Source organism: Astatotilapia calliptera, chromosome 1 (genome assembly GCF_964374335.1).
Source record: "Astatotilapia calliptera chromosome 1, fAstCal68.1, whole genome shotgun sequence".
Classification (NCBI taxonomy): domain Eukaryota; kingdom Metazoa; phylum Chordata; class Actinopteri; order Cichliformes; family Cichlidae; genus Astatotilapia; species Astatotilapia calliptera.
In genome coordinates, this window is record NC_137422.1 from 10,652,139 (window position 1) to 10,664,850 (window position 12,712).

At 41.9% G+C, this 12,712-nt stretch overlaps 1 protein-coding gene across 31 annotated transcripts in view; it reads right to left on the reverse strand.

The window, feature by feature from the left end:
• Window positions 1-1,204: 1,204 nt before the first annotated feature.
• The window catches only part of madd (MAP-kinase activating death domain), a 53,302-nt gene continuing 41,794 nt past the window's right edge, over window positions 1,205-12,712 (reverse strand). For 18 of the 31 annotated variants that reach the window (XM_026161907.2, XM_026161854.2, XM_080302014.1 and 15 more), the window contains 6 exons: window positions 11,208-11,372; window positions 11,011-11,083; window positions 10,580-10,686; window positions 5,806-5,875; window positions 3,262-3,308; window positions 1,205-2,144 (listed from right to left, as the gene is read on the reverse strand). In XM_026161907.2, the coding sequence (XP_026017692.2) occupies window positions 2,031-2,144; window positions 3,262-3,308; window positions 5,806-5,875; window positions 10,580-10,686; window positions 11,011-11,083; window positions 11,208-11,372 (576 nt within the window). In that variant the 3' untranslated portion in view covers window positions 1,205-2,030. Of the gene's footprint in view, window positions 2,145-3,261; window positions 3,309-5,805; window positions 5,876-9,635; window positions 9,811-10,579; window positions 10,687-11,010; window positions 11,084-11,207; window positions 11,373-12,712 lie in introns of those variants that run through there. The other 13 variants (XM_080302074.1, XM_026161937.2, XM_026161926.2 and 10 more) reach the window with 3 other exon arrangements.

Here is a 12,712-nt window from a genome sequence, read left to right on the forward strand (position 1 = left end):
GCAGAAAATTCTCAGATCAGTTTTGCAGATGCTTCAGATCAAGTTCTGTCATTTATTAACAGCATCTTCTCCACATTCAGATTTCCTTTTGCACAGTTAAATTCCTTAAAAATACAAGCATGTCAGGATCAAAATAACATCTTCCAGCCTTACAGCTGTACTGATATATTGCTGATCTAGAGAAAAGTGTTCACCACATTCACACACGCGAACCACAAAAAACCCCAAAAAAACCCCACGCACTCTCACTGTGAAAGTAAACGAGCCAGCGATGGGACCAGACACGACAAAGACTCAATCGTCTCCTTGGAGATCAGGTGACCACAGATGGCATCTTCAGCGCGTCTGAAGGGTCAGTCACAGGAGGAAGAACTGCTGCTGTGGGTTTGGTGGCTTATTTCTCATTTCTCCACACCCCATCAGTCGATTATGCAGCTCCTACACTGGTTTCGGCTTCTCTAGTGAATATTTGTGTTTTCAGTTGCGCAGGAATAATTCCAGCACGGATGTTACACTGTTACTAAAAATGCCTTCTTTTCCCCACTACTTTTTATTGGGGTTTCATTAAGTACCAGCGTGTAACTCCAGTGTTTGTACCACAGATATGGAAATATCTACAATTATGTCTCTAGATTATCACCCACCACTGAATGTTTTAATGACTTACATACTTGTATTTATGGTCAAGTGAAAGAAAAAAGTTTTGAAACATCCGTTGTTCAAAGTGGGCACACAAACAGCTCACATGTGTACCATCAAAGACATTTTGCACTGCCTTTAGTAGCTCATTATCCATGCAGCCTTTGCCTACAATTAAAAGCTGTAAGAAGACGGTGACATTTACCCCGGCATCCCCGCCGCCTGCTGTGACATCGCTGATTGGGGTGGGGTTTGTTAGCACCCACAGAGAGCGACACAGCAGCAGTCCTTTGCACCAATTGACCTGTGATCACCTTTTAAAACTAAATGCTCGTGTCACACTGAAGTCGTAATATTCAATCGATCGATGTGTACTATAGAAAACAAACTCGTTCTTACATTCGTCACCCTGTGAAAGCCAGTTCACTCGAGAAAACCTGGCTCTGGCAATGGCTAACTACTTTTTAAGTATTGCACATCTAGCAAATTAACAGTTGTAACATTTTGTTTTCCAGAAATGTACAGTCAATATATGTATATATTAAATAAATACTATATATAGAAATATATATATAATATTTATTTGTCATCCTTATAGTAACATGCAATTGATAACAGCAGACCACAGACGAGAAATTTTACAGTAGAACTAGAACAGTAATTGAGCCGGGTGGGCCGGGCTAGAGTACACATCTGAGAACACTCACAGTATTTTAGGGTTCAAACACCATAACGAAGCATTTACATGCGGTGCTCTGGTGCAGTATACAGTAGCATTTTCAGCATGGAACATCCCGCACTACACGACAGTCTCTGGTTGTTGGACCAACTGGGACAGACTGGACCTTTACAGTAACCACATATCACAGAATACGTCATACAGTCATATGGAGACGGGCAGGAGAGGGCAGGAAGCTACGCTGTACGTCGAGGCTGTGCGCGGGACCTGCAAGCACTCAGTGCCTCGGGGTTTGGGGGGTGATGGGGTAGTGGAGCCCTCACATCACATACGAGTAAAAACTGTTGGGTCCTGCTAGCAGGAACAAGGAGCAAAACATTCACCGGGAGCAGAGGAGCTCTGGGGGGAGCAACTTTTCCAGAGTAATGAAGCGGGCAAACATTTAGCTAGTTTGGGAAGAACATCTGGGCAACAGCGGTGAAGAGCTGGAAGTATTTACATGACATCACAGACCAAACATGTCTACACAATTGGATCTAAAAAGGGTCTCGGGTTTGTATATACACAGGAGGGGAGCGCGGGAGTTGTGTGCTTAGAGTGAAGTTGGGGATTGTCGAGTCTGGTTTTAGGAGCCGAGATGCCATTTTCAAGTAGAGAGAGGCACGCCAGGGATGAGGGAGAGAGGGAAGGGGAGGAGAGTGTGGGGTGTAGACTAGCTAGGAAGGGGTCTCGGTGACAGCATCTTGGGTTTTCCTTCCGCCTCCTTCCCCTTGACTGCCGCCACGTACGAGAAAAGGCAGAGGACCGAGTAACAGATCTGATGTGCCTGCAGAGGAGGAACAAACACGAGGAAGTGAGAGGGAACCACCTGCGTGCAGTTATTAATAATACAATGAACAAAGCTGGATAAGAGGCTCCTCTCGGTCTATATACTGTGGGGTATTTCAAGGCACTCTGTCAATCATTTGCCACTAATGATGGTATGATGCGCTTTTTACAAATGCTTCAGTTTTATTTGCGCTACGGGAGCTGGCATCATGACACACGTTCCTGCCACTGGCTGGAAACCACTAATCAGCGTAGCAACTTAATGAGCAGTTTAAAAAAAGAGAAGTACAAAATCACAAATCTTTAAATGTCCCTGCACTTCTTTAATAGGAAGCACTATTTGACCTTTAACCTGAAGGCTCATCATCCTATGGTCTTACTTGAGTTGGGAAATGTGTCACTTTTTGACACATTATTGAGAAATGTCATCGTGGGGTTTTACAACTGCTAAAATGTCCTCATTTTCTGAGCAAAAAAGAAGCTACAGCACTGCAGTGTGGTGGTTTGGCAAGAAGCAGCGTTGAGCCACAGATACATGGAAGCGGGCATCTTTAAACGTTATATAACCTCAGGTGATGTCACTCTGCTGTTTACCTCTTGAACAGTGGTTAAAATGCAATTTTCTTGTGTTAAAAGAACCTGTCTAATACTATAAAATTAAGAAAAAATCCAATCAACACAGAGGTCAGGTCAGGTCTTTCACTTGTGTCAGCATACTGTCGAAATGAAATGAAAACCAAAGGCATTTTCAGACCAGAGCTCTACAGACGCCCAGTGCCCACTGGGGAGCTCGCCCCGAGAACTACGTTTACCTTCGGGGCTTTTTCCTGTTTGCATTTGCACCACCAGAGCGCACACGGATATTCTCCAGCCCACAAAAAATCTTCTATAAACTTTGAGAGTTCCTGCTTCATGTGGTGCAGACGCACAGAAAAAAGTCAGTTCTTTGACTCCAAGAGTTCAAAGAACTATGAAATGAACTCTGGTCTGAAAGCACCTTAAGTTAAGCGCTTTTATTTAAGGAACATTTCTGCTGTGTCCATCTTGTCACTGGCATTCAGCAGTCACATAGCTGTATGTATTCATGATTTCAGACAAAGGAAGAGAGGACTCACCATCGGGGTCTTGTACTTGTGGATCACCACTTCTTTAGTTTCAGGAACTACGCCGGTGCAAGAGACAAAACAGAGAATTCAAAGGCAGCAGAAACCTCAATGAGTTCATATTTGAGAGCTTTTGGGAGGGGGCGGGGGTGTGGTTATAGGGTTGGACTTTCAACAAGGTGTAAAATGAGATGTGGGCCAAGAAAAGTTCACCATAAAGGTCAATTAAAGATCAGATTGAGGGGCAGAAGGGGCTGTCTACTTTTAGCTTAGATAAAATTCAATTGTGAAATCCTGCTCATGTTGCGTTTCCTTATTGTGACTAATGAACTGATCAAATGTTCTCTTTGTCTTCAAATAAGAAAGCAAAATGTTAAATTTCAGCTTGGATTGGTTGGTGAGACGTTCATGGCCCACATGATGAACAAATACGAGCACAAATGTCATAACAAGAGAGTTTGCGACCAAGAAGGCCGCAAAGTTAATATATGAAAAAACAAACAATAAAAAGGACGACCTCCCCAAGCCATTCCAGCCAGTGAACTCAAAGTTAAACATCACAGAAGAGTCGATACAAGAGGCCAAAATCCTTCGACCCGGGACCACGTCGCTGTCCACGGGTCAGGCTGACTTTTCATTAGTAACTGAACCCATAGCAGAGATGGAAAGGCTGAGATCTGGACAGGTGAAAGGGCTGAGAAATCCTCAACCCCCACAAACTAACTGTCCCACCTAAGATCTCCGCTTGCTGAGATACAGATGGTCAGAGAGTGATGACCACGTGAGTGATGGAGTCTGGGGTGATCTCCGAAATGAATCCGAAGCAAGTGATGGAAGAAGCAGAGGAAAAATTAGCAGTACAGAAAAGGGGAAAGAGGAAGGGGGGAAGAAAAAAAAAAAAAATCTATGAAAAGGACGGAGTGAGGAAATATTCTGCACAGGTTTAGTTTCAATAAGAAAGGAGAAAGGTGACGACACTTTACCTGCTGGAGAATGAAGGTTTTCATAGTGGCAAAGATGAGGGCAACATTACAAAAGCAGCACAGAGACACAACAGTAACCCAGCCAGGCGCTCGACGTCTGAGCAAGTTTAAGAGTTACAGCTACTGCTCACCATTCAGTCAGACATTTGCATTTTCCATGAAACTTAACAGGAACCCACTAACTGTGTGACGCATCTCAGGTCGGACAGAATCCTCATACTTGAGCTGTACTTTCAGCTGCTCCCTGAAGTAGGGGGTCGCACAGCGGATGGATCAGTGTGACTGATTTGGCACAGATTTTAGACCAGATGCCCTTCGTGACGCAACCCTCCCATTCATCTGGCACTACGAGTACCTAGCTTGTGACCCCCTGAGGCTGGGTCTGTGTCTCCTCCGTAGGCAAATGTGTTAGCCACTACACCATCCTACTAATGAGACTAAATGTCTTCCTCTTCATGTATCAGGCACGATGCAGTATCGACCGCTTTTAAAGACATTCAGACTCTGCTGCTCTCTTCCCTCAGGCTGACTCAACATGGAACAGTTTAAACCAGGCCAAAAAAATACATGGTTTAAGATCTAAAAAAGGTTACAGTCTTATTGAAAAGGTGGCAGCTCAAATTCTAGTAACTTATCTAACTCAGGGCTAGAACACATCACTGCTGTCATGGAGGACAGGCTGCCATTTAGCTACGAGGGGACTAGTGTTACTTGAGAGATTTAGATCTATTTATGGCTTTTGTCAACAAATGAAAACCATAATATGAGCAAAATGCCCTTAATGCTTACATATTTCCAAGCATTATAAGCTTTGATTATGTCGTTTCTGGAAAATCAGTTAATATGATGCTTTTATTTCTAATATTTGTATGGCACCTTTAAAGGGGACCCTGTCCTTATTTTCTGCTGAGTTTGTGTGTGTCTACATGTTAATACTACAGTGGTGGATTCTCATTTGAAAAATGTGCAATATTTTAAATATATAGAACCAAAATCAGAGCATTCAGACTAGTTTGAGAGCAAATATCTTTATACTGTGAGCAGAGCCACTCTACTGCCACGCTGTCCAAAGCTGCTGTTGGTGGGTAGCAGCGAATCACAGAAAGCTGGCTTAAAGTTAAATAGGAAGAGTGCAAAAATGAGACTAAACTGCTTGCACCATAATCTAGTATAAGATCAATGAGGATTACTAATTACTCCAACATAAAAATTGAATTGGAAACAAGCAGAACAGGTCCCCTTTAATTCACACATCTACACAAATTGGCATAGCTATTTATGATACACGTTTCAGCCTTCCTTCTCTACACTGCGCACACCATTTCTCACAAACTTTGGCTTTTTATTACCTTGCTCTAAACCTCAACACTTGCATATGACTAAGCGCAAACCACACCCTCGAAATAATGCATGACGCACTTAATCGCCTGCAGACGTCAGTGTCTCAATGCTCCAGAGGAGGGCGGCTATCCAATTTAGTGAACCCTTATTAGCTTTCATCAATACATTTGCCGTGAAGCTGAGTTACTGCCGTGCCGAGTACAGGCCTAGAATCAATAGATGGTGTAATTACCAAATTCCTCCAGGACAAAGACTCCCTTCACTGTATTGCACTTTTTAATGTGACTCAGCTCTATGAAAACCTAAAAACAAACAAAAAACAAAACAAAACAAGACAGAACATTATTAACTCAACAACACTGGATGGTGAACACGTCATATTTAAAGAATTAGCCATGTTTAAACTTGTTTTATTCAGTGTGAAAGGTCAAAATAAAAGGCTACACATGGAATGCAAGCTTTGAACGGCTAAGAAAGGAAAAGAAAAAGCACACTATGAGAAATTTTCCATGATCAAACGCATACATGGGCAATGAGGAGAAGCTCAACGCTGATTCAACGTGGCTCATCAATGAAATGAATCAGAACTGGGACAGTTTTGTCATGTTTGGTGTAAACAGCATAGATACTTTTAAAAAAAAAATCTTTTCTTTATGCTCAAAGATGCAATATGGCCCATATGATGCATACATGGAAGTTCCATATAAAATGTAGACAAGGACACAAAATTAGAGTTGCCATACAGCTACAACAGGAAAGAAAAGAGGTAGAGAAAACAAAAGGAACCGAATAAGATGTAACTGCTAATAAGCAAACACAGCAGAGGTTGTGTACCTTCCGCTCCTTGCAGGGGGAGAGAGCATGGGAGAGAAATGGTTTGGATTATTATCGGACAGAAGAGCACAAACACTCGACGACACTCTGAGAGGGCACTGTCCACAGGAGCCTCGTACAGATTCAAATCAAAAATCCAGCTAAGTGGTTACAAGAGCCAATATGATTTGAAGGAAAAAAAAAATCCATCACCAGAGGACTCAGCCCACAAAAAACTACTAGGAAATAGGAAAGAAAAAAAAGAAGACAACAAAAAAAAAGAAAAGAAAAAAAAAGAGAAGACTAGAGGTTTGACTAGGGTATTAAGAACTGGATTCACCTCTGTTTTCCTGGACTTTAAACATCTCAGTTCCCCCCCAGAGCCCTCCATGCCTCCTCCTCCAGCAACAAGGGCTGGCACCAACGCCACTTGCTCACACAGCAGAACAAATAAATGAGGGTAGTTACTGATGGACAATAAATCCCACTATGTGCAGGATGCCTCCTCTGATACATCTCACTGCAGAGGGACCCAACAAGGCGGACGCTCACTACACTGCTTAGTTTTCAGTTAGTCTTCTTGACCCCAACATGATCTATGAGGACGTTTATTGAGCTGATGCAAATACTGTGCATGGAAATTTTTAATTCATCATGTTGTATTTGGGATTAGTAATAGTGGTCTGTTGAAATATGACAGAGCTACTGGAATTATATATTACTAGTTTGATATTATTTGTCACATTAGGTGGGGAAAAAAACAAACTATGAAAGTAGACATGATTGTTAGTTTTGACAATGGACTGTATTTAAAAGATGGAAGAAGCCTTTAGGCTTTAAAATACCAAGATGGTCATTTTGATTTCCTGGCATTTCAAAAATCATGTGGCTCTGTCTAAAAACAAAAACAAAAAAAACTTCAAAACTATCATCTGATATTCCACAAGTTTTCCAAAAATGGAGTTACTCAGCATATAGGGAATTTTTTTTCCACAATGTACTGAATCATATGAGGGCAGTATATATATATTAAAAACTACCACTTATACCTAGAATCTGAGTAATTTTGAACCCCACAGCTCAATATTAGCACACCTGGCTGTGTAGCAAAACAAAGTTTACACACATTTTGATGTGAAAGCTGCTACACCATGAGCCAAAGCTAGCTAGATGTGATTGATAGATAAAAATCCTTCTAAACACATACACACTGAAGAAGATGAATAATTACTGCAGGACTGAACGGGTCGTTGATGGGATGTTGAGCAGAGGTGCTGCAAGTCAGAGCGGGGTAGTGTACGACTGTGCAGAGTGTGGAGAACAGGTTATTGAAAGGGTTTCAGGCCTGAGAAGGAGAGTTGGGGGGGTGAAGGGTGGCAGACCGATGTGGAGCAGTGTGGACGATGGAGGTGGTTAACTAGGTTCTAGTTTTAAACCTGCAGTCTTTCTAATGGCCACCAGGGGTTGTTTCCTCTGGCTGCAAAACCAACTGAATATGTAAAAGTTAAGTGGAAAACAGTCCCATTTCTCACTTGATCTATGATCTTATATATTTTCTGATTACTTTATTGTCTCAATTGTTCGTTTCAGTTCTTATTTAACACAAAATTAAAAGCATTTTGCCAATTAGTGTCCCATAAAGTATTAAAGCAGGCTATTATTTAAGGTGCCTGTCAGTTCCTTGGTTGGATCTACTTGTCATGTCTGGTTTCAAAGAAATCAAGATGACAAGGGCCAAAATGTTCAAGTCGACACTTCATAAACAGGGTCTACAATATCACCGTGGCTATATCCGTCTTTAATATACAGTCTATGATTGCTGACCAGCCAAACATTTACACACATGTATATATCTACAGTCAATAGTTTGCATACACTAGGTTGTTTCTTTATTTTTGGTTATTATCCACATTTTATCTCTACTGTGATTTGTGAATAGTTACTGTAGAGTTATTCACTGACCAACAGTAAGTTGAGCTCGTTTTGCTGTAGTACTGCGCTGTCCACCAAATATGTGTATCTTGGGTATACCTTACTTTTCTACTACATAATTGTTTAAGATAAATCAATAGTAGCTCACTGAGAGAAAAACTAAATTATAATATTTTTTCTTGTTTAGACTGAATTTTAAGACATTTACATTTTCCAAAACACTTGGGAGTTTCAAAGAGTTTAATTTTGTGTAATTTTGCATCAGATTTTTATTAAATTCAGTTCATGAGAAATATGCATGCCCTCACTATGCCCAAAATTTTGACTGGTATTGTATTGGGCACCATCATGAATTAAAACTAAATAGAACAAAGTTCCTCATTTTGAGTACTGATATCCGGTCGTTAAGTCTGACATCACTAGCCGTGTCTGGGTCTAAACTCCGCTGCAGGTCCATATATCAAACGATCACTATGGCATTACTGAGAGTTGAAAAACTGTCTAAAGTCTTTCATCTTTAATAAAATGATCAGCGTTCTGCTCTACCAGGTGTAACAATTGAGTTTAACATCCAGGCATCCATGAAAACGGAATTTATGACATTTAACGGAGTTAGAAGTTAGCAGGGAGTTAGCTCGCTAGCTTCTATCTAAATACAATATAGCATGTCCTGACTGCGGGGTTTTGGAAACAAATTAAAACGTACAGCTCTGCTATCACTTCCAGCATAAATGAAGACAGAAAACTAAACAGCAGTGACGTTTGTAGGGTTACTGAAGTTTGGCTAGCTGGTATATAATGATGTGCTACGTGACCACTAGCGACACAGCTATGTTAGCATAATATAAACAAGCTAACTTTTTTTCCACTCTATAAAAGTTAACGTGAGTGTTCTCGGTGGTCAGGAACAAATGTAATCGCATGGCAGGATGCTGTAAAAGGACCAAACTTCAGCCAGGAGAACAATCCATCCACAATACGAGGTTAGTCATTCATATACTGCTGCATGGGCTGGGCTGTAGTTACATCCTAAGGTTTTAAAAACTGAGCTTAAATAAATGATTAGCGGTAATAAAAGCCGAGGGAGGTCAACAGGGATCACTGACTGTTTTAGGAGCTTTTTGAGATCAAATAGAAGAAAATACATAACATTAAACATGTTAACAACACAAAAGCCATATTAAACGCAGACTACTTTAGACCCGGAAGTAGGATTCGTCGCGTCATCACTGAACAACCGGATACAGTACTATCCCAAAAACTTGGGTTTGGGCATTTTGCTTCTAATTAATCACAACATCCAAAATATAACAAGGTACAATTAAGTCTTTTGCATAATACTGCAGTGCATGTAATTAAAATGGGAGAAATTTATGCGGTAACAGAAAAATTATATTTCAGTTTTTGGGGGGTGGAAAGTGGGTCCAATGACACGTCTCTGCAGTGTGATGGACCGTCCAAATTACCCAGAACACCACTGCTGCAGAATTTTCTAAAAGGAAAAAACAAAAACAAAAAAACGTAGGACCTCGGGTGAACTGATGCCAGTTTAAAGATAGTGGGTATCTAACAATGAACACTTCTACCCCTAATTTGTATTATTCAGCATAGTTCAATCAGAGCTACACATTTTAAATGAACCTGTGGAAACAAAGCACCCAACTATCACTACTGCTCAGACATGAAGACAACACATGAAGATGTTCAAGGGGTCCAAACTTAAAATCAAAGGTTGCTATAAAATAGCCAATTATTAATGAAAAGTCTTTTCTCAAGGTCATCCGTCTTACCACTGTGGAACGTCACTCTTACACACACACGAACAGATTAACATCTCCTCCCACACAGTAACTCAACATGAAATCCGAGCACCACAGATGTCGAAAGAAACTTGTGTGGAAGGATGGGTTCATTTTTTGGCAAAGACATGCACACAATCTCTCTCTCTCTCTCACACACACACACACAGAAACGGGGGGGGGGGGCCAAATCCAAAAAAAGCAAAAGCACAAACAGGAATTCTTCCTCTATGGGAAAAACAGGTATGAGTAGATGCCAATCAAATGTGTTGTAAGGATTTTCTTAGTGATAGAGGAAGACGTCACACGATGAAAGGAAATGATTCAGAGGCAAACACGAGAGACGAGCGGAGAGGGTGGACAGAAGGACGATGAAGTCTGAACCATCATGAGTGATTCTACATTGTCATGCCCTTCTGTGAGATGAGACGCAGTTTCTTTGCAGTAGAACTGGTCTCTTACCTGGCTGTGCATGAATTTAAGGTTGATTCCCTCCAGTGTGACCTGCAGTAGTCCACCTTCACCAGTCTTCATGTCCTGGACGGGGAACTCGCCGCCCAGTTCGGGACCTGAAGGATGGACACAGGAACAGGAATGTCTGAAAGCTTGTCACATGTTCTTCTTACCTTAAACAACCTGGAAGTACTTGGAAATTTCAAAACTGCAGCAGTGCTTTATTAAACTTTAGGTCTGTCCATGTTTTGTGTTATTATCAACATATCTATATCTATGCAATACTGACTGCTCTAAAATATTTAATTAATCAAAATAAAATACTATTTTGTACTACTCAACAATCAAACTGTCAAAAGAAACAATGTCCATGTTAAAGAGAATAATGAATGAAATAAGATGCAAAAAGGAGCCTGTGGTTGCTCTAACTCACTCCATACCTGGTTTAATGCTTTGCTGTCTTGCTGCAGCCCTTTCCATACTGTCTTTAACACAGTAGTAGAGTTCACGACACTGGAAAGCAATCAGAAAGTTATTCGATTTTAGAATCTTCTTAAGAGATGCAGACACATCTCTTAAGAAGATGATGTGTCTGCATCATTTAACACAAGAGATGCAGACACAAGAAGCCTCTGACCTTTTTGGTATAGAACTTATTCAGCTGCGTCTCTTGGCCGTTGCGTCTCCAGAGACACAGCACCTTGGTCTTGGGGCAGTAGGTCATGTTGATGAGTTTCTCGTACCACCAGCGTTCATAAACGGTACCGATGTTGCTGCGCAGGACTATGCAATCATCGCAAACCTGGAACAATAAAGCACAAGTAAAATAAGCACACTATTTCTATGTTCAGGAAAGTTTCAGACACTCTGAGACCATTTGATATTTTAGAAAAATATCCTTTGCTACAACCTTTGCGTTATGCTACAGGCACACTGGTGAAAACAGTGGTTTAAGACCACAACATGACCTAAAATTACTGCGACTGTGTAATGAGCTTCCAATCTCCATCCATCCATCCTCATCCGCTTTGTCCGGGGCCGGGTCGCAGGGGCAGCAGCCTAAGCAAAGAGGCCCAGACCTCCCTCTCCCCAGCCACCTCCTCCAGCTTATCCGGGGGAATACCAAGGCGTTCACAGGCCAGCCGAGAGATATAATCTCTCGAGCGTGTCCTGGGTCTGCCCCGGGGCCTCCTCCCGGTGGGACATGCCTGGAACACCTCACCCAGGAGGCGCCCAGGGGGCATCCTTGTCAGATGCCCGAACCACCTCAGCTGGCTCCTTTCGATGTGGAGCAGCAACTGCTCTACTCTGAGCCCCTCCCGGATGGCCGAACTTCTCACCCTATCTCTAAGGGAGAGGCCAGCCACCCTTCGGAGGAAGCTCATTTCTGCCGCTTGTATCCGCGATCTCGTTCTTTCGGTCACTACCCACAGCTCGTGGCCATAGGTGAGGGTAGGGACGTAGATCGACCGGTAAATTGAGAGCTTCGCTTTTACACTCAGCTCCCTCTTCACCACAACGGACCGGTGCAGCGTCCGCATTACTGCGGAGCTTCCAATCACATCTATGAAATGGTTACGTCAAAGACAGGGACTAAGTCTGCAACCAACAATGGTTGCAACTTTAGTGCGCCAATTTGGCAGTGAAATGGTCTCAATCTGCTATTGGTTGGAGGTCAAGTCGGCAGTTAAACAAACTCCATTTATGATAATGTGAAATTTACAAATCTGTTGCCATTTGCATACACAGAAATGCACATCATCTACTTACATTTAGAGTCTAGCCAGAACCTCAACCATCTGAAATTACTTCACAAATAGTGACACAGTTGCTGCATTACACCAATTTAACTGCAAAATAATATAAGCACTCTGCAAACTTGCTTTTATCTAGGACCAGTAACAGTTGAGTCCCCTGCTGCAACGAGATACACAATCTGTTTGAGTTTGTTACAATCAGACCAAGTCAGAAAATGATTGTTTGGAGATCGGTTGTTCCCAACAGGCAACCTGTGCAATTATCCGGAGGTTGACGGCGGTTACGTGCTCAACCTGTGAGCAAAAAGTTGTAACTAGTAATCAATCTGACAAACCACAAATTCTTCCTAGTCACAAGCAGAATGCCCTCTTATTTTTACTCTAA